The 19,883-nt window shown below is 40.5% G+C and overlaps 2 protein-coding genes and 4 non-coding genes across 6 annotated transcripts; 1 reads left to right on the plus strand and 5 right to left on the minus strand.

Annotated features, from left to right (window-relative positions):
• The first annotated feature begins 618 nt into the window (after positions 1 to 618).
• LOC128368770 (lactosylceramide 1,3-N-acetyl-beta-D-glucosaminyltransferase A-like) lies at positions 619 to 4,782 on the plus strand. Its single transcript, XM_053329650.1, has 2 exons — positions 619 to 630; positions 2,958 to 4,782. Exon 2 carries the CDS (start codon positions 3,278 to 3,280, stop codon positions 4,436 to 4,438), a length of 1,161 nt encoding a protein of 386 aa, XP_053185625.1. The 5' UTR covers positions 619 to 630; positions 2,958 to 3,277; the 3' UTR covers positions 4,439 to 4,782.
• An 8,600-nt stretch (positions 4,783 to 13,382) lies between these two features.
• eif4a2 (eukaryotic translation initiation factor 4A, isoform 2) lies at positions 13,383 to 18,502 on the minus strand. The gene is made up of 11 exons (XM_053329640.1): positions 18,437 to 18,502; positions 17,253 to 17,310; positions 17,021 to 17,153; positions 16,619 to 16,758; positions 16,044 to 16,212; positions 15,849 to 15,958; positions 15,403 to 15,546; positions 14,867 to 15,004; positions 14,669 to 14,758; positions 14,270 to 14,349; positions 13,383 to 14,183 (listed from the first exon to the last, which is right to left on the minus strand). The coding sequence occupies exons 1-11, from the start codon at positions 18,463 to 18,465 to the stop codon at positions 14,039 to 14,041; spliced, it is 1,236 nt and encodes a 411-aa protein (XP_053185615.1). The 5' UTR covers positions 18,466 to 18,502; the 3' UTR covers positions 13,383 to 14,038.
• LOC128370201 (small nucleolar RNA SNORA81) lies at positions 15,128 to 15,311 on the minus strand. Its single transcript, XR_008322313.1, has one exon. It is a non-coding gene; the product is annotated as a small nucleolar RNA SNORA81 (small nucleolar RNA).
• LOC128370202 (small nucleolar RNA SNORA81) lies at positions 15,619 to 15,796 on the minus strand. The gene has a single exon (XR_008322314.1). It is a non-coding gene; the product is annotated as a small nucleolar RNA SNORA81 (small nucleolar RNA).
• LOC128370203 (small nucleolar RNA SNORD2) lies at positions 16,316 to 16,391 on the minus strand. Its single transcript, XR_008322315.1, has one exon. It is a non-coding gene; the product is annotated as a small nucleolar RNA SNORD2 (small nucleolar RNA).
• On the minus strand, positions 16,908 to 16,980 carry LOC128370204 (small nucleolar RNA SNORD2). Its single transcript, XR_008322316.1, has one exon. It is a non-coding gene; the product is annotated as a small nucleolar RNA SNORD2 (small nucleolar RNA).
• Positions 18,503 to 19,883: the final 1,381 nt, after the last annotated feature.

Consider the following 19,883-nt stretch of genomic DNA (forward strand, 5'->3'; position numbering starts at 1 on the left):
GACTGTCATCAAGTCCAGGTGAGCTGCATCTCCCTAATGACCCAACTCCACCCACCAGGCTCCTACAGGTAGAGAACAAGGAGTTTGTCCAAGGGGTGTTGTCAAACCTGTGATGTGGCAGATATTTATGTTTTGTAGATCATTTTTTTAAAATAAGAATTCATATCAGACAATGATTTGAGTCAACTGTACTGACTCAGTTGTCCTGTCATCCTGTTTGATGATGTGCAGAGCAAAAAGATGAGACAGAGGGCACCACCCACACTGACTACAGGCCACCCCCACACAGAGAGGGAGAGAGAGAAGAGCCAAGGCACCCAGCAGCACATTTACAAGCAACTTACTGTCTACACACTCAGGGCAGAGGAAGGATCAGATTAAAAAAACGCAGACGCTCCATCACAGATATCTTCACACAGATACTCCACGCAGAGGCTTTGGGTGTTTAATTAAGGAGTGATGCCTGCTTCTAACAAGTCTTTCACCTCCTGTCCCCTGAAGGGAAAGTAAACGGGTATTCCAAGTAGAGAAGAGGATCTGTGCAGCAGAAGAAGACAACAACTCAGAGACAAAAGGAGACTGTTGCTGCTTCTCTGTCTTGGATTCACACACAGATATTTTATTTTGCCGGTGAGTGTTGCTTCTCAGTCGAGTGATGTGTGCTTGCTCCTCCCTCCCTCCCTCTTTGCCTCTGGTTTCAAAATCTATTTTTACAAACGTTGACTTTAGAAATATGCTAGTGGGGTAGTTCACTTTCAGAGTGCTTGTTTTAGATGTAGGACCAACACTTTCAGGGTTGCATTTTTGCTCACTTCAATAGACACTCTGTGTTAAACAGAGAAGCACTCAGAGAATCACAAACGTCAGCAGCACAGAGCATGACGGTGACAACACCTTCAGTCAATAATCTAAAGAGAATTCAGTCTATAAGCAAATACAAGATCTCATCGTGCGCTTCTCTTTGAAAAGAAATTGTAAACTGTAAGAGAACTGTTATATTAAAATAACAGTCTTGGATACAATACCCCAGGCTGGATACAAAGGTCTTATGCATTAAGCATAGTCACACACATTGTTGAATGATGACATTGGACACCTGTCACATGAGTACTGTCTCTATGGGATTCTGAATCACACAGTTCAGATTGCAATCTATTGTGTATTTTCTTTTTCTCATTGAACAAATTAATCCCATGACAGTTTTGGCTTGTCAAGCTATTGTTCAGAGTGTCAAATATATAACCCAAAAATGTATATATTAAAAAGCATAGTCATTGTGGTAGTTTGTGTATTTAACAGTGGGTGGAACATAGTAGCTTTTCCACTGTACTATAATCTCATCTATATGTGTATATGTGAAGTCATGTTATGGCGCTGGAGTGGACAGCTGGTCATACCTCGTCCTTAAAGAGCCAGTTCACACACAAAAAAAAAAAGAAATATCACTAACTGCTAACCTATACAGTATATCTGCACAACCAGATAGTTTGGTTTAATTTATACTGTTTTTTGGTTTTCTACTTCCCAGTACTACGGAGACACTTAAAGCTAAAGTAAAAGGCAGATGTAAAAAAAAAAGAAAAAAAAAAGGAAAAAATCAACAGCAACTTGTTTTTCCTGACACAATGTCAATATTCCCAATATTGCCATGCTGAACATGTTTTAAACAACAAAAAACTGTTTCAAACGTGTAATCTAGGTTACCCAGAGTAACAGTGACACTGTTCCTGGAAAGAGATATTGCTGTTGATTTTTAATGTAATTTAAACAATGCTGTGAGAACAGTGTTGGCATAAACCTCTGAGGTAAAAAAGAGAAAACAACCCAAACTCACTACATTATTAGTTATCACCAGAGGTAAATGTAAATGTAAATTGAGTGAACCTATCCTCTTAAGATAAGGCGTGACCAGTCTCTAAGCAATGAAAAATAACTATAAATCCTGTACTAATATTCATATGTTACATCCATGGATCACAGTTTAGGTGTGTTCTTTTCTCCTTTCCGGTTTTTATAGAGAGTAGAACAGATCTTTGTAACAGACAGGCTGTACATTAATATACTTGTCCCAGCCCAGTAAGGTACTGTGTGTGTATACTGTAATTGAGCATGAGGCTGAAGTGAACCAGAGGTGAAGTGTTTCTCATTATCAGGCCAAGAGAAAAGAGAGCCATTCTGAGCCAGTGACCCCATTAGGCACAGGCCATCCAATGATGTTTAAAAAGCTCTCGGGGTGCGGTGGGAGTCCCAGGCCCCGGGCCCATCATGATCCCCCCCCTAGGTTTTAGCCCAGGCCCGGGCGGAAGCAGGCTATTCTCGTCCCGCATTGTGCTGCATAGCTATTCTGGCGCTGTCCATTGTGTCCGAATGCTTTCCATGACTCTCAGCGATTTCAGCGGGTCCGCACCTTAAACCCCTCCATTATGGACCAGCTTGTATTGCAACATTTGCTGTGTTGGCTTTTGCATTCAGTACATCCCACCCCACCCCACCCCACCCCAACCCCAACCCCAACCCCAACCCACCCCCAACCCACCCCACTAACTTTGTGACTTTTCAGCTAACATAACTACTCGTGCACATAAGCAAAAGTGCATGCTTTCTCTTTCTGACTGATAAACAAATATGTGGTCCTCTTTTACTGTGAGAAACTTATTTAATTGAATCAAAAACAGCAATGACTTCCTAAACTGATTTGCATCTTAAGTTGACTGCGGATGAGAGGTTTACCGTCATTATGGTGAAATGCTGTACTGGACAACACATCATTACATGCGAACAGAACAGACCGACTAAACATGAAGAGGAAATTGCCTAAACAGCCATTGAGAAAGTGTCATAATTTTTTGCACTTATTTCCACTTCCTCCTTTTGGCATCCACTCTGTTCCATATTTGTGTTTCACCAATGTAGTCATCATACCCTGCCATTACAGTAAATGTGTTTTGTTTCCTCAGAGCTTCACAGCGGCAGTCTCATGGGTGAAAAATGAATGTGCATCCGCTGGGAGACAGTGAGCGTGTGAGGAATTCTGCTGTAATGGAGGATATTTCCCAGCAGACCCAGTGACTCTCACCACCACCTTATGCCTCCTATTGAATGTGGAAAGCCTAGGATGGAAGACCCACCAAGTGCTGCACTGAGGCACTGGAACAACACTCTGAACGTCCACCACCTCTGTTGCATTGCCTCCTCCTCACACACTAACAAGACCAGTTGCTTCATCACCATCACTAACCAGACAGGGACCACCGCCACCGGGTGACAAGATTCCAGGATGTTTGTGAATTTCCGCCGGATACGAAAATGCCAGTGTGTGCAGCTGATGACCACCTGCTTGGTGCTGTCAGTGGTAATGGTTTGCTGGGAGCAGCTGGACAACAGCGTTGTCAGCCATGTCAAATCTTACTCATACCGCTACCTGGTCAACCGCTTCGCCTACATCAACAAGAGCCTCACCATCCCACGTGAGCAGGCCCGCAGTTTCAGCAACTTCCGTTACCTGCTGGACCACCCAGATAAGTGTGCCGGCAAGGACGTCCTCCTGCTCCTCTTTGTCAAAACGTCCCCAGAGAACATTGAGAGGCGTAATGCCATCAGATCTACCTGGGGTAATGAGACCTACATCCAAAACACCCTGGGAGTAACAGTGAAGGTGGTGTTCGCCTTGGGAGCACCTCCAACCAAAAAGGACGAGCCCTCCTCAAGTAAGAGAGCGGTTGATTTTCAGGAGCAGCTCATCCAGGAGGATCATCTCCATTCTGACTTAATCCAACAAGACTTTTTAGACTCCTTCCACAACTTGACACTGAAGCTGATCCTGCAGTTCCACTGGATGCACAGCCACTGCCCCCACGCCCGCTTCCTCATGACCGCTGACGATGACATCTTTGTTCACATGCCCAACTTGGTGAGCTACCTGCAGGATATGAGCAGCAGAGGCGTCACAGACTTTTGGATTGGTCGAGTGCACAGAGGGGCACCGCCAATCCGTAGCAAAGACAGTAAATACTATGTGAGCTTTGAGATGTACCAATGGATGTCTTACCCTGACTACACAGCTGGGGCGGGGTACGTGGTCTCCAGGGATGTAGCGGACAAAATCTACCAAGCCACGCTGACCCTGAACGCCTCTCTTTACATAGATGATGTGTTCATGGGGATCTGTGCTAACGCCATTGGTGTGTCACCACAAGAGCACCTCTATTTCTCAGGGGAGGGCAAGGCGCCCTACCACCTGTGTATTTATGACCAGATGATGACATCACATGGTCACGTGGATGATATCTATGATCTGTGGAAGGCCGCGACACACCCACAGGTGAAACAGAGGACCTCTGGATTCATAGGGAGGCTGTACTGTACAGCTGTGAAAATGGCTCTTCTTTGTAAACCCTACTATTTCAACACCTACCCCTGCAAGGCAGCCTTCTTGTAGTATTATTCAGGTTTGTGTGTGTCAGTGTGTGAAAGAAAGAGAGAGCATGCGTCATCGATCATAATAAAGTGAGGATCATTGCTGCAAATATTACCTCAGTCCTTTCAGTCGGACACCCGTGTATGTCAAAACACTGGAGTGTATGTTGGGTGTTTCAAGAGACAAAGAGACCAGACGATTGATGTCTGATACTGTTATTGTGAGATCACCAACGCATCACTGACCTCTAGCCTAGGGTGTTTAGTAATGTGACAACACTGGCTTTGCAATGACAGCAGAATGTGTTGAAATAGGTCCTGAAAAGATATTGTCCCAGCTTCACTCACAAATGGGATTTTAAATCAACAAACTCATTTGGTTTCAGTCTGAGTCAGTTCAGAGGATATTTCCACCTTGTTTTGGATTTCCACTGCTGTGATACACAGAAGTGTTGCAAATACATTTTAACATGAATGCCAACTGTATCACTTCAAGAAATACTGAATTACATTTTTTAAAACTATCTATCTATATATATCTATTGGGTGGTTCTAAAAGGACAACGCAATGCAGAAGTAACACATTTTGACCTCCTTATGTGTGAGTCAAAATATATAGTCAGTCAGTGATGTGTCAGATCTAAAAATGTGCACGTCATGAAGTGTAAAATTCCACACAGTGAGGTAAACTGTAGGATAGATGTGTAATTGAACAGGCTTTACAAACAGCTCCTGTGTTGAAAATAATAACATGTATTGATGATCAACAAAGTGTGGATTCAAAATAGAAATTCATTCATTCATAAAATTCATCTTTTTTTATGTAACTGAAATTGTGAAACTTTTTTTTTAATGAAATAAAATCTCCACTCTGTTCTTAGTGGTGTAAAAGAGTAGTCAAATATTGTCTTTGTTGTTGTTAGTAGTCATCAGTCAAGTCATGTTTGTTGGCTGAAGCTGTGTTTGTTGTCCAGCAAACACAAGCTCAGGAAACCTCTGTTTGACTGCACAACTTTAAGCTGTTTCAATACGACTTCGGAGCTCCAGTACATATAATATAATAATAGCGGCAGGATCTCTGTTTTTTTTACTAACAAGTTCATTACTTGTGTCTAAGATAATTGGCTCCATGGCATGGAATGATTTGATTGATTGATTCTGCACCCTGCCATTTCTGTGAACATTTTGAATGAGGATTCTTTTCATAGACCAAAGATGGTCAAGTCAGGTGGTTTGGACACACTTATGTGCCAATAGGTGAGAAAGGGGAAGGCTGTGCAGTCCTAGTATTATCACAGGTCTTGGGGAGTGCTACTCCATTGTTGAGAAAAGGGTAGCGCCAGTTTAGTACATTTCCCCACGTGGTCTAACATGAGGCACAACATTGGCAACTGCTTTCTCAAGGGTAATAGAAAGAAAGAGAAGGTTAGATATATATCTATAGTTGACTAAAATGCCTGAATCAAGAGTAGGCTTTTAATGAAGAGATTTTATTACAACTACCTGTTAAGACAAATGAATCATATCTTGTAAAGGGTTAAGCTACCTAGTTGGGATGAGGTCTAAGAGACAAAATAATGGTTTAGATGAAAATATCACTGAAATTTCAAAGTTCAAAAAGGTCAATTGAAGAAAAACAGTTTAAATGTATATCGGGTTTTAGAGCTGTTTCTAAGGTTCCTGTGTTGTGTGATGAATCTGTGCCTGTTGAGGGGAGGAGATGATGAATTATGTCTCTAATAGAATTATATCATTAAAGAAGCTCATGAAGTCATTACCACTGAGTGCTGTACGAATACATGGATCAATAGAGTTATTACTCTGTCAGCCTGGCAAAAGTGCTGAAAGGAACCTCAGGCTGTTTTTCTTCTCCTCTATTAATGATGAGAAATAGAAAGCGCTTACATTAGCGTGGGCTTTCCTGTAAGTTTTAAGACTGTCCTCCCAGACGAAATGAGATTCTTCTAGTTTGATGGAGCACATGTTCTTTTATATTTTTGCAGTGTTTGCTTTAATTTGTGTCGTTGGGAGTTATACCATGGAGCCAACCTCTTTTGTTTATTATCATCTTTTTTTAAAGAGGTGATGAAGTCAAGTGTCCGTTACAGTAAGAGCCCTCTGTTGTACATGGCATTGAATTCAATTCTGATGGACTTGCTTCCTTACATTTAGCTACACCATTGAGCCAGGAGGACAGTACACTATAACAAATAGAACTGGCCATTAAGTTTTCCAGGCTAGGTGTGAAAGACTAACAACAAGGCTTTTGAAGTTTAGGTCTAAGGTCTTAGGCTTCAGTGCACCACCTCAGTCAGTGTCTCCTCAGTCAGTGTCTCCAGTAATGTGACCATTAATATGACTGGGGAGAGTGGATGCATAGGCTAACATAATCTTCATGCTACAGCCAGTTCAGTAATACAAAATAAATCAATATGATGATCTGATATAAGACTATTTATTAAAACAGCTTTAGATGATCGATATGTAATGTGTGAGAGTCCAGGTTTAATTATTCTATTTTTTGTAGTATTGTAGTGGTGGTGTTCATTTTCATTATGTTTTTATTATGTTTAATTTAGTTTTAATTGAATGCACAGTTTCTATGGGGATTTGGGTGGCTAATTGTCCTGATGGAAATGCAGAGAAGCATGTAGGACTGCAAATCCTTTTTCACACCTGTGTTTAAAGGCTTTCCACTTGTGATCGGATCATCCAAGATGCAATTAAATGTTAGGTGAGAGCAGGGCTGGAGACTCAATGAAGATACAAAGGTAACAGGTAAGCAATTAAGCGTATTTCCTTGAATGTCACACCGTTCCCGTACATTTGTTTGCAAGTACAAACTTTGAAATACAACACACAGAGACAGATATGATACTATCATAAAAAGTGTTCTTCCAAAATGTCTAAAAATACAATAATAAAATAATAAAATAAAATAATAAAAATAATTATAAAAATTTTAATGTGGCAAGCCACATTCAGTTTATGCCGGAAACAATCAACCGCTGTGTATTGCAGATACACATGCATTCAGATAAATGCTCTGAAACCATTTGGCTGTAAGAAGCCAATTACTACACAAATCAGCCTGAAGCCTGGATCCCTCCATGTGTTTTCCCTTTCTCGCCATAGCAACAGTTTGCTGAGCAGCAGGGTGGGTGTATAGGTGATACTCAAGCCTCATTAGAGTCAAAGTGCAAACATCTTGAATGAAAGCACGCCACAATTTACTCCAAAAAATCAAATCCTTTTAAGAGAAGGAATGGACTTTGTGTACAGTAGTGTGTGTACTGGAATGCTGCTCACTATGATTTTGTTGTAGCTGTTTACCATCTGACATGTGATGAGCCAAAAATACCCCCCCGAGTGTCTGATCCACAGAGGCATCTGGCACACAGTAATAACTGAGGCTGATCCTGTGTCACTGTTCAACAGACATGCGTTAAATAATGTCATAAACCTTCACAGACAAACAGAAATGGTGGTAATGTTTCAGCTGTGTGACTGATTTAATCAGATTTGTCGAAAAAACAACTCATGAAAACAATTTCCTGCAACAATAGACTGTGGTTTTTAAATAAACCAACACAGAATTTAGATTATTACACTCACAGATCACTGAACCTGTAAGAATATGTAGTTATTTATCTGCTGTGTTAGGAAGTGCTACTTATATTTATCTGCGTTGTTCATTCCCTACAATATGGTATATTAATCTCTGCTGCAGCAACAGCCAATATTTCTCAACGAGAATTTTCAACAAATTTAATCTCAGTAAGTATCCATATATCTTAAATAATGTCTCAGTGTCTGCCAGTTTAAGGTCATGAAATGTCAGCCATGTCTTCTCACTTCACCATGACTCGCTGTGAATTGTCTATATGTTTATTTACAGCACCTCATCCAGAAATGTGATGTTACCTGGATTAACTGTTCTCCAAACAGCTGCTCTGTTTCCAAGCAACGTATAACGGAGAATACTTACACAAAGGATTCAGAGGGGTATAAAAACACAAACAGCTGCCTACATGTGTTAATAAATTGCAGTAACTGACTGTTTTTAAAATTTGCACAAGGTTTGATATTAGATTGTCCACTTAAAGGTGGATAAATATTTCAAATATGTTCATTTAAATGAGGAAATCTGATAATGCCATGTACAATGTACCAGCTGTTTGGTCTCATTTCTGTGGGAGATGGGAAGTGGTTTGTTATATTTAGATTTACTCAAATGATTGTGACAGAGAATTGGTCCATGAGGAGTCAGTTACTGACTGCAGAACTATGACCCTAATCTTTAGTTGCCTCCCAGGTGGTACTTTAGTAAAATAATTATGTTGACCATGTTGACATGCTATATAAAGGTGCACACTACGTTCATCAATGCACCATCTGAATATAGTCCCCAACAGGGAGGCGATAACAAGCAAAAACACATTTTTATAAGAGACAATCTATGTTAGAATAAGAATTGGCGCCTCTCTGTGGAAAATGGCGATCAAAGATTATTTACATAGATGAAGCGGAATAACTAAATACATATAAAGGCTGATAAAGGCTTCATACTTCATATTTGCTATATATACATAAGATTCAATCTTCTCCTCTAACTCTTACTAAGAAAGCAAATTGGTGCATTTCCCATAATGTGAAACTAATTCTTGAAGGGTTAGGGTTAGGGTTAGGTGGTATAGGAGTCCCAGAAATACAGTACAGCTTAATTATTCATATACGTATGAGGTTAAACACATAGATTGACATGGAGATGTTGCACAGGGCCCCCATATGGACCGATTAAATATTTATCAGCTAGCAGCTGCAGTTTAGCTTAGCATAACGACTGGAAACAGCTGATATGGTTCTCCGTCCAAAAGTAACACAACCCGCCTGCCAGCACCTCTACAGTTCACCAATAGATTTCCCTCCTTTGTGTCAGAATTTGGTGTCACTGACAGGAACATGGTTTGGACCAGCTTTCTAAAGTCTGTGGACGATTCATTTGGCAGCTTTTTTGGGAACTTGAAGACATAACAGATTTTCCATTATTTACAAATATGACATTTTATTTTTAAAAGCAAACAAACATACAGACTCCAAACATGTCTGTCTATTCTTACACAGGCTTTGCCAAAATGATGCCTTTCTTATGTTTTTGGTACCTTTAGTTTAAATGTTAAATATTCTATAATTAGACAAATTAGAAGACAATGGAAGAATTATATAGAAGATAATGGGAATCAATTGTAGATAACACATTCACTATTCTTAACTGTAATACCAATAGACAAAATCTAAAATATTACTCAGGCCACATTATACACCATTATTGAGAGGGAAGCTGGAATTTTATTGGTATATTTAGCAAGAATGTTCTTTTTGTGAATACATTAAATTTTCTGTATATTTACTGTAAGCACAAATGAGGGCACACTAAGCAGAAGTAAAACCAGAGCTGTCAACTCTCACGCAGAGCAAATGGCTGTTTTCACACCTCAGTACATTAGTCTATATTTTAGCTGACAGGCTCTTGGTTTGACGTTTGCTTCCCCACACAACATGGACATACGGTTATTTTTTCAATAAGAGGAAAGTAAGTATCACTTATGGTAATAAACTGGCTCATAAAACTGACAAATATTCTACTTTTTGAGGAGTAACCTTTGGCCTGCTGCTGAGGGCTTTTACAGTCTGATATGTTATATTCAGTATAATTTGTTCTGATTATAAATGTGAAAATAGATACTGCTCACTAAATAATGATCACTCACTCCACCACCTCTCCTGACATCTAGGTGCATGAGAGTGAGTCACAGACAGGGACAGGATGCAGGGACAGGATGCAGGGACAGTGCAGCAGTGGCGGCTGCTGGTGTTTTAAACAGGGGAAGCTCACCTTACGTCTTCATCATAAAACTTGTTATATCGAAGCGAGGCAGTTACAAATCAAAGGCGTGTTTAATTGAGGCTGTTGTATGCTTCATCTATGTCATAGAACCACAGCAACACATACCTGGAAAAGATTTTCAAAACTAGCCACTAGCCTGCCCAATGAATGAATGAACAAACTAACGAAACCTGAACAGGCTACAAACTCGAAACATCTATGATTGTGGTTTTTTAATTAATACAGGAAATGACATCTACTCTGTTAAAAATGTTCTGGGGGAGGACACCCAGACCTCCCCCCATAGATTGTCCCACCCACATTTCAAATGTTTCCTATGCCCATGCTGTAGGCTACATAGTCAAGTTTCTTTACCTAAAGTACAAATTGAATAAAATGTCTTTGACGTATGGTGGCGACTATGGAAGGGCCCAAAAAAGTTCCTTCAAATCTCACTCCAAGGTTTTCTGAAAAGTTGACAGTGCTGAGCTAACGTTTGTAGCAGGCCAGAAATCCACAAAAATCATACATTTAAAGGCAAATTGTGCACTTCCTGCTGGCTTTAGGGCGGGGTGTCAGTATGTGATTTACAGGTCTTGATATGACAAACAATTGAGTTTTGGTTTGATCTTTCTACGACATTCCTATCAGGCGTAGTGGCAGTATTAGTGTATAGGTGGTGCTAGAGAGCTTTATGTTGCCCCCCCCCCCCCCCCCCCCCCCCCCCCCCCCCCGCCATTTTATCAAAATTTTCGCCAGACCTAATGTGCCTTCCAAATTTGGTGAGTTTTCAAGCATGTTTAGGGGGTCAAATTGAGGCAAAAATAGGCGGTAGAGAAAAAACTATTTTAAAAAAAGACAAATACAATAGGGTCCTTAATGACAAGATAAGAATCCATTTTTGTGCCAGAATATGATTGCATTCATGACTTGAGCTCTTGCAGAGTAAATACTTCTGCATATACTGAAACCTGCTGGGTAGAGTAAAGAGGATTTGGGCTGATAATATCTCTCAGGATGAGCTCTGGAAACACACAGCTGTTCTGGTCAAATATAGAAAATGATTCTGCCAAAGGCTTGAATGTCCTCATTTTCTGACCCCGACAGACATAATAAATTAGACTAAAAAACAAAAAACAAACACCAAAATAAATCAATTAGAAAAAGCAACAAACAAAAGTTAAGCTATTTGGTGATCAAGGTTTCCTGCTTAACCAACATAGCTGTTAACTTGCTGTTTATTACTTTAATGCATACTATGCAGGATTTTCCTAATATACAATGTATAGACTCATACAAGAGTAATTCCTCTTATGACTCACTAGAGGTGTATGGTGGGGGACTTATCTGCAGAGACCCTGCCCTCTGGAACACAACTATCTTTCTTAACTACAGGTATTCAGTCTTCACAATATCTAAAGTTTGGTCCAGTATCCAATATGCTTTAGTAAGGTCAACTTTTTGCCAATAACACAATATAGCAATATTAAATGGAGTGTGTCGGTGGGTTTTACTTTACCAGCAATTACTCTGACAATGTATAACAATCTTCTAGCAGTTTTAGATCACATGGAGTACAGCTCAAGTCTCTTTAAGGACCAGTGTGTAGGATTTAGTGGCATCTAGTGGTGAGGTTTGCTGATTGCAACTAACTGAATACTCCCCTCTCCTCTTCCAAACATGTAGGAGAACCTGTGGTGCCCACAAAAAGTGTGTAGGTCCGTCCTTTGAGCCACTGTTTGTTCGGTCTGTTCTGGGCTACTGTAGAGACTGGGGCTGCATGGAAGAGGACACGCTCTCCATGTAGATATAAAGGGCTCATTCTGAGGTGACTAAAAAACATCAATTCTTTTTCAGGTTATTAGCTCAACTTGAAGCCACTAAATCTTACACATTGGTCCTTTAAAGAGAGAATGTATGAGACATCCTCTCCTGTGAAGCGACGTCCGTTTCTGATTATGGCGGCAGTTGGACAGCTGTCATTTTTAACAGCTGGAGCGACTTTTGACGGTTTCTGTCTCCACATGCGTTCTGTACTAATAAAGGTGCGCTGTTATCACTGCCAGAGCAGCAGTGTTTTCTCTCTGCAGCCGGTTACCTGTTCAACAAACACCTGGACCTGCAGTCTGAGTCCTGTTCAGAGCCACAGGAACTGTTTCTACAAGCAGAGTGCATTTATGTTATTTATTCATTATTTGCATCTGTATTTACTGATACGCTGATTGCGAATGCATTATTTAGTAAGCCATCATATGATCGGAGTGTCTGAGTACTGGAAATTATGTACTGGCTAAATGTTTCTGGGAAAATTAAAATTATGTAACTCGCGAAAAACCCGACCCTCAGGGATTTAATAACTGAAGTTACGATAAGTGATGAAAAACAAATGTGTGGCTGACACTTTATCCATAAAAGTTTAGGGGGGGGGGTGATAAAATGGTGTTCATGGTTATTTGTTGTTCAGACCCAACAACGGGTTATAACTAGATGGTAAATTAGACAGTAAATGTAAGAGGGCGTGATACACTGAGGTTATGGTGCCCCCACTGGCGGATTGTCCCGAAACTTGCTAAAATGAGCCGGGAGGTACTGAATGAAAAATAAGCATAATTAAGCACAGTGGGGGTGTTATCAAAAAATTCGGTACAAGGCTCCAAAACAAGTAAAACGCGACAAATAACACCGGTCTTGTACCCCCACGGTCCACACCCTTCATTGTTTTGCCGCCCTTTAATGTATGAGATCAGCCTGATCAGCTGCAGTGTCCAACTCATAGCTGATACCAAAGTCCTTCTAAGGCTTATTATTTATTTGTTATTATAATGTTACCTAGTAACGGGGCGTGTTGGCCGGTACACTTCCGGGAAGGCAGCCCTCGTGTTTCCTGGCACATGGCTCCTCGTGAGGTTTAGAGCGGCCTTCAAGATGACAAATCAGCAGCACTTCCGCTTCGAGAAAGAATCATGAATCATGAACCATGATCAAATACTAGACTTAAAGACAGTTTGTAACTCAACCTACCATTAAGTATCAACTAATGCCAGTATGTTAGTTTTACATGACACAAACACAAGTCGAGTTTATTTAACAGCAATTTCTGTTTATTAAGACATTCAAACAATTCTGGGGAGGAGGAAATCTGAAAAGAGGTCAAGGGAGGGGGACATAGCAATATAATATGTTAGGGTAAAACCACATGTCAGCAAACATGGCCAACCAGTGAGGAATTCTGATAGAGCAAGTGGGATAAAAAAAAGGTACATTTAAATAAACACATTCACAAAAAGATAACAAAAAGCAAGTGAATCTACAGTATAACATGACAAGTGCCTCTACTAAGCAGGCCCACAATACATCGCACATATGTTAGCATAACATAATTTGCAGACTTTATACAGCACTTATACCTTTTAGTCCACAAGAAAGTTACTAAATGGTGGAGAACATCGAATATACGCATCTTAATTGAAGATGGAAAGAAATACCTGATAAGGACCTTAATGTTTACAGACCCCATGGCTTTGTAGCTCCAACCAGTCAACTGTCAAGGTTAGAATCTACAACTGTCCGAGAGAGGGACCACCATAGAAGTCACCTCGCTTTTAACACATACCAAAATTCTGATCCAAGGTTTAGCATTGAAAAGTTTTTTTTTTCCCCCTCGAATAATATAAGCACAATGCAAGTGGACGATCGCTATCACTGCATTTAAAAAAAAAGGAAAAATCTCAAGGCTCAAATCAGGTCAGCCACATTCATAGGCATCTCCTCCACGGTTGTATTGTAAAACGTCTCGATGTCCCGAAGAATCCTCTTGTCCTCTTCAGTGACGAAGTTGATGGCAACTCCTTTTCTGCCAAAACGGCCGCCGCGGCCAATCCTGGAAAGAGCAAAAGATGAGCAATGTTAGACTCATGCTGGAGAGCTTCGTGTGCAGATATGACTGCAATTAATGATTCAACTTGCCTGTGAATGTAATTCTCTCGGTTTGTGGGGAGGTCATAGTTAATGACCAGGGAAACCTGCTGAACATCAATCCCACGAGCCTGAGTGGAAAGACAAAAAAAATATTAAAAAAAAAGACAATTATATTCCAAGTCAAAAACTGATTGCTAGAACAATAATGTCGCTCGTTAATAAGTAACAGAATCCTACTTTGAAGAAACCATTGTGGAGAACGAGCCCTTAATGTCCCCAAAAGTTTAAGACTGCTTGGTCATTTCAGGACTTTTGCAGCATTGACACATTTGGGTTTTAATTTAACAACTTCAGGTGATGAGGTCCTAAGACACCTGTTGCATATTTAATCACATTGTTTACATGCCCCCTCCCCTCCACACACAGCATATAGTATATCATACTAACCAGAAGATCAGTAGTGATCAACACTCTGCTTGAGCCAGACCTAAACTCCCTCATAATCACATCACGCTCTTTCTGGTCCATATCACCATGCTGTGAATAGAGAATTCTTTGTTAGAAAAGCAGGAAGCATTCACACTGATCAGACTTGAAAAGCAAAATTAATGAAACATCACAGCTGTAGAGGCAAGCAGATCATACCAGAGCAGAGACTGTGAAGTCTCTAGCGTGCATCTTCTCAGTCAACCAGTCGACTTTTCTCCTGGTGTTGAGGAAGATGACAGCCTGGGTGATGGTCAGAGTTTCATAGAGATCACACAGGGTGTCCAGCTTCCACTCCTAGAAATATGAAAGAAAAAAAAAAAGTCAACATTGTCAACTGAACAAAGTTGCCATGCAAGCCTCCAACAATGCCAATAATTAACATCTATTAAACTCCATATATTAGGAAAGGAACAGCTGACATGTGACACAGGATCTTGAGACGAAGGACACTGGACATTAAGAAAGAGGTCCCTCCAAGCCTCATTTCCGACACTGTGCCTTTAATCTCCTTCCCTGGTGTACCCATGCTTACACGGCCACATGAGCTAAACCTGTGAGGTTTGGCTCCTGCAGTTTCAGCAGGGTGCTTTAAAGAGAAGTGGAGTCTATGCTCACATTACTACACCAACACTAAGCTTCCTAAAATGTCATTGAACAGAGCTTTGATATATGTTACATATAAGTAAACTCACCTCTCGCTCTACATTTATGTAGAATTGCTTAATACCCTCAAGGGTAAGCTCTTCTTTCTTCACCAAGATGCGAATGGGGTCACGCATGAACTTCTTGGTCACCTCCAACACGTCTGCTGGCATGGTGGCAGAGAGTAGAACCACCTGAAGCAGACACCACATATTCAGGATACTTCAACCTTAAGGTTACCATCAAAAGTTCATTTAAATGCAGACAATTGTTGCACTGGGCCTTGAGACGGAGGCTAACGAACATTAAGAAAGAGGTTCAACCACATCTCATTTTCAGCACAGAGCACAATCTCCTTCCACGCAATACTCTGCTAGCATTATTGCATGAAACAGATAAATCTGAATCACACAATTATAGCAGATTTCTGTTAATGCAGAAGAACATTATAGTCAACATAAATCCTCAGACATTTTGCCTACAAAAAGATACTTACTTGAATGTTCGTGCTCAGTTTTTGGAAGATCTCGTAGATCTGATCTTTGAAACCACGACTTAACATCTCATCAGCTTCATCCAGAACAAACATCTTGATCCATTTTGGGGCTGTGCAGAAATGTTAAATTAGAACATTCTGAGCGAATTAATTTCGCAAATAAGCTTTCCTGCTGATTGGACCCGTGATACTTACACAGATGTCTCCTGTTCAGCATGTCGTAAACTCGTCCTGGTGTGCCCACCACTATGTGAGGGGCCTCAGCCTGGAGCTTCTGTATTTCGCTACGGAGATTGGTCCCTCCGATGCAGGCATGGCAGGCTGCCCCCATGTAGTCACCCAGAGCCAGAATTACCTTCTGGATCTAATCAGGAGAGACAGGCACCAAACAAGAAATGCACTTCAGTGTGGTGTGGTACAGATGAGGTGGCACGACATCCAAAACACAAGTGTAGAATAACTGGTCAGTGTGATCAGTGTGAAATATAAGAACTCTCCATTTCAAGAGTCAGTCCCGAAAGATGGTATGCCATCATATCACCCAGTTTTCTACAGAAACACATGAATATTTCAAGCACAATGAATTCAATTAAGCCAAATCACCTTTTAGACCAATGCAGCCATGGACAGGGACTACACCAATCGTAAGAGGGTTACATTTCAGAATTTTGACAAATTTAGAAAAAGGGTACCTTAATACTCGAATCAGTGTCCTCAATATGCTGCCTAGGTCTGAGACTGAGGTAATCGTGACCTCAGGAACAGCATACCTGCTGAGCCAGCTCTCTGGTAGGAGCCAACACCAGAGCCTGAGTCTCCTTCTGCTCTATGTCCAGCTGCTGCAAGATAGAGATGGCAAACGTGGCCGTCTTGCCAGTGCCTGACTGGGCTTGGGCAATGACATCATAGCCTGATGACAAGAGGACAACAATTATTTGCAGTATGAAGGGATTACATGGTCAGTGCATAAATCCAAGTATCATATTCATTAATGCCTCACTGGTGTACACATGGAACATTTGATGTAACTACTGAGTTACTGATAAAGGCAATAGTGTTGAGTGATCAGTTGGAAAAAAGTTATCCCCATTATTGGGTAAGTCCCGAAAGATGGTAAAGCATCACTTCACTCAATTATAAATACATTTTACTCTAAAATGTAATTTCCTTACCTTTGATGCAAGGAATAATTGCCCTCTGTTGAATAGCAGATGGCTTCTCAAAACCATATGCATATATTCCCCTGAGAAGAGTCTCCTTCAGGTTCATATCATCAAAGTTATCCGTAATCTCATTCCAGTTGCTCTGGATTTTTTAAAAGAAAGAGAAAAAAGTTTACAAGTGAAGGTAAGCACACGACTTTCATTCTGAGTCATATTGTCAGCACCATTTCTTCATGTTTACCTCGATGACACCATCAGGCTCCATTCCATCGGGCCCCCCATGGTCTCTATCTCTTGAGCTGTCGAGAGAAGAGACAGTGATCAAATTTAACGGGAAGTCAATTTAGCTTAGTCAATTAAAAAAAAAAGGACTGATATAGTTTAACTACTTGATTATAATAGTGTAAATTACATAAATGCATCCACACAATGTAAAGTGTGTGCTGTAATTGGGTTATTACATTGGTTATTTGGTCAGGACATGCAGCGTTTAGACCAGTAATCAAGGGATGTTTGCCACATCACATGACCCCCAGATAAATAAGTGTAGGTATGTACAGTGTGTTGTGTCATTATTATTCATTAAGACATAAGTACATCTCAATAGAAAAAAATTAAAAAAAAAAAAAGATGGAGGTCATTCACGTCATACCACGTGTCATATCGTAAGGAGGCTGCTATTATGGCTGGACAACATGTTAAGATGTTCATTAAAAACTCGCCCATTTAATGTATAATTTAAGCAATTCAAATTGTACAAGCTATGTGAGACGTGTAACGTTAGTGGTGAGTCTATAGATGGTCCGGGTTACGCCCTGAATATCTCGTTACATAGTCCGGGACTCGAGTCAAACTCCACACGTAGGGCTCAACTTACTGCCCCTCACACTCCCCCCGATTATGTAATGTCAAAGGGTAGCACAGCGGCTCATTCGTGTGTTTCATATTAGCCTGTATCAAAAGCATTTAAAAAGTCACATCTGCACACTTTTTGGCGTTTCTCAACATGGAGCTGCGCCTCTCTTACGGTTAGCCAACATGTCGGACAGTCGGGCCTGTGCTGCCTGAGGCCGAGCTAAGGCCTGGCCCAAAAGATGTTTAGATTCAAACCAACACCCGTTACCAACAACAAAACAGTTGTGGAATAGTATATATATACAATCAGGTTCAATAACGTGAACGTGTGATTTTATTATCAGGTTTAACATATCCAATCTGATCTGCAGTAACAGCTATTTGTAACTGCGGTTTAGCAGCATAGCTAACGTTACAAAGCTAACTAACCACCCTGGATACGGTTGGGCCTCGGTAACTAATGTAATAATAACTAACGCACCATCAGCATAAACACCAGTATAAGACGATTTAACCAGACCAAAACATCGCGTATTGTTGTAATAAAGTAACTAAAATGTGTAAGTTTACCTGTTGTAATCAGCAGAATCGCTAGACATGATCTGTACCCAACTTCAGCATGCGACTGGAAAGACCGCTGATGGCGACGCCAACTGCCTTTATGTGGCCGGACTACTTTCACTGATGAACTTAAATTCTCGATTTCATTGACAATACAGTCTACATTGACCGGCGTAATATTTGTATCACACTACATTTGTCTACTATCTGATGTAAGTATATTTATATCTCGGTAACCGTTAAAATATATGACTATTGTTCCACACTATATTTCTCTGCGGAAGGATATTGCAGTAAGAGAGCGTACTTCGGTTGCTACAGTGGCTCGGACGGGTCAAAACTCAAAATGACATGGTTGTGCAACATTTTTGCAGCGTGGAAGTGCCAATGCAGGTATGATTAAAGGTATTTTCAATAAATATGTCTTGTCTTAAAATGACATCTCCTTCTCCCTCATTATGAATTCAAGAATCTATAAACATGCAAATGTTGTTTCTTTTTTTAAAGTGATGCTGAACACACAATCTCTCTTCACTGTTTATTCTTTGTTTGTGCACAGGAGGCTTCAAATTTCCACATTACACTTCTGTTAGTTGATTATAGGATCAGAATTGGCTTCAAACTAGTTGTGGAAATCATGCTCATGGGCCTAACCCTGAAAATCAGACTTTCTATGAGCACAGATGAATGTAAAAACAGACTTCCAGTTTCAAACTCTGCACATACATCGTTCTCTGGAGTGAAGGTCAAACATCCAACTGCAAAAGCAACAAGAAAAACATATTTTTGAGTGGATGGGGGACATTATGGAAATAAAATTGTAAAGTGAGAATAAAATGTATATACTGAGGGAGCCACATCATCATTTAACAGTTTTAAATGGCAGGGAGTTTAGAAGAGGGATTTCTGCCAGCAGGGCATTTGCATTTAACTTTCCTTTTTTTCTTTCTTCTTCCCTGCATTGATGAGTGAGCTGTGGTATATTAGGGAGCAGAGGGCAGTACTGCTACATTTCCACTACAGACGGGAGTGATCCTTATTACACTAATAACCAACATGTGTTGTATCTGTGTCCTGGCATCTGTAGACCTTCCTTATGTATTCCTATCATGTGAAGTGTGGAAGTTAGCCCACTGTGGACAGGCCTTTTAATGGATTGCATTGTTTTCTATGGTCCAATCTTCAGTGCCTCATCGCTCTACAATCTATGTTGCCTGTTGGTGTACTACCATTTGAGAACAGCTGCTTCTGATTCATTCATAATACTGAATAATAATGAAATGCTCCCATTTCTTTAGAGCCTTTTTAACTATGGGTGTCTATAGATTGTCATATGCCTCTATGTACATCTTCACTTTGATTCTTTTAAATACATAATTCAAATGGATTATACATTTGTCAGACCCTGATGAAGACTTATAGTTGATATGCTTTGGTAAGTTTGGTTGCCTGTATG

Source organism: Scomber japonicus, chromosome 12 (genome assembly GCF_027409825.1).
Source record: "Scomber japonicus isolate fScoJap1 chromosome 12, fScoJap1.pri, whole genome shotgun sequence".
In the NCBI taxonomy this organism is placed as follows: domain Eukaryota; kingdom Metazoa; phylum Chordata; class Actinopteri; order Scombriformes; family Scombridae; genus Scomber; species Scomber japonicus.

What these genes read in the sequence shown, in the direction of transcription:
- LOC128368770 (XM_053329650.1), top strand. Translation starts at nt 3,278, where the DNA reads ATGTTTGTGAATTTCCGCCGGATACGAAAATGCCAGTGTGTGCAGCTG.
- eif4a2 (XM_053329640.1), bottom strand. Translation starts at nt 18,465, where the DNA reads ATGTCTAGCGATTCTGCTGATTACAACAG. An exon ending in ACATAAATGTAGAGCGAGAG is followed by an intron (nt 15,005 to 15,402) that starts GTGAGTTTACTT and finishes TCATATTTCTAG; the next exon opens with GAGTGGAAGCTGGACACCCT. An exon ending in TGATCACTACTGATCTTCTG is followed by an intron (nt 14,350 to 14,668) that starts GTTAGTATGATA and finishes CTTTCCACTCAG; the next exon opens with GCTCGTGGGATTGATGTTCA.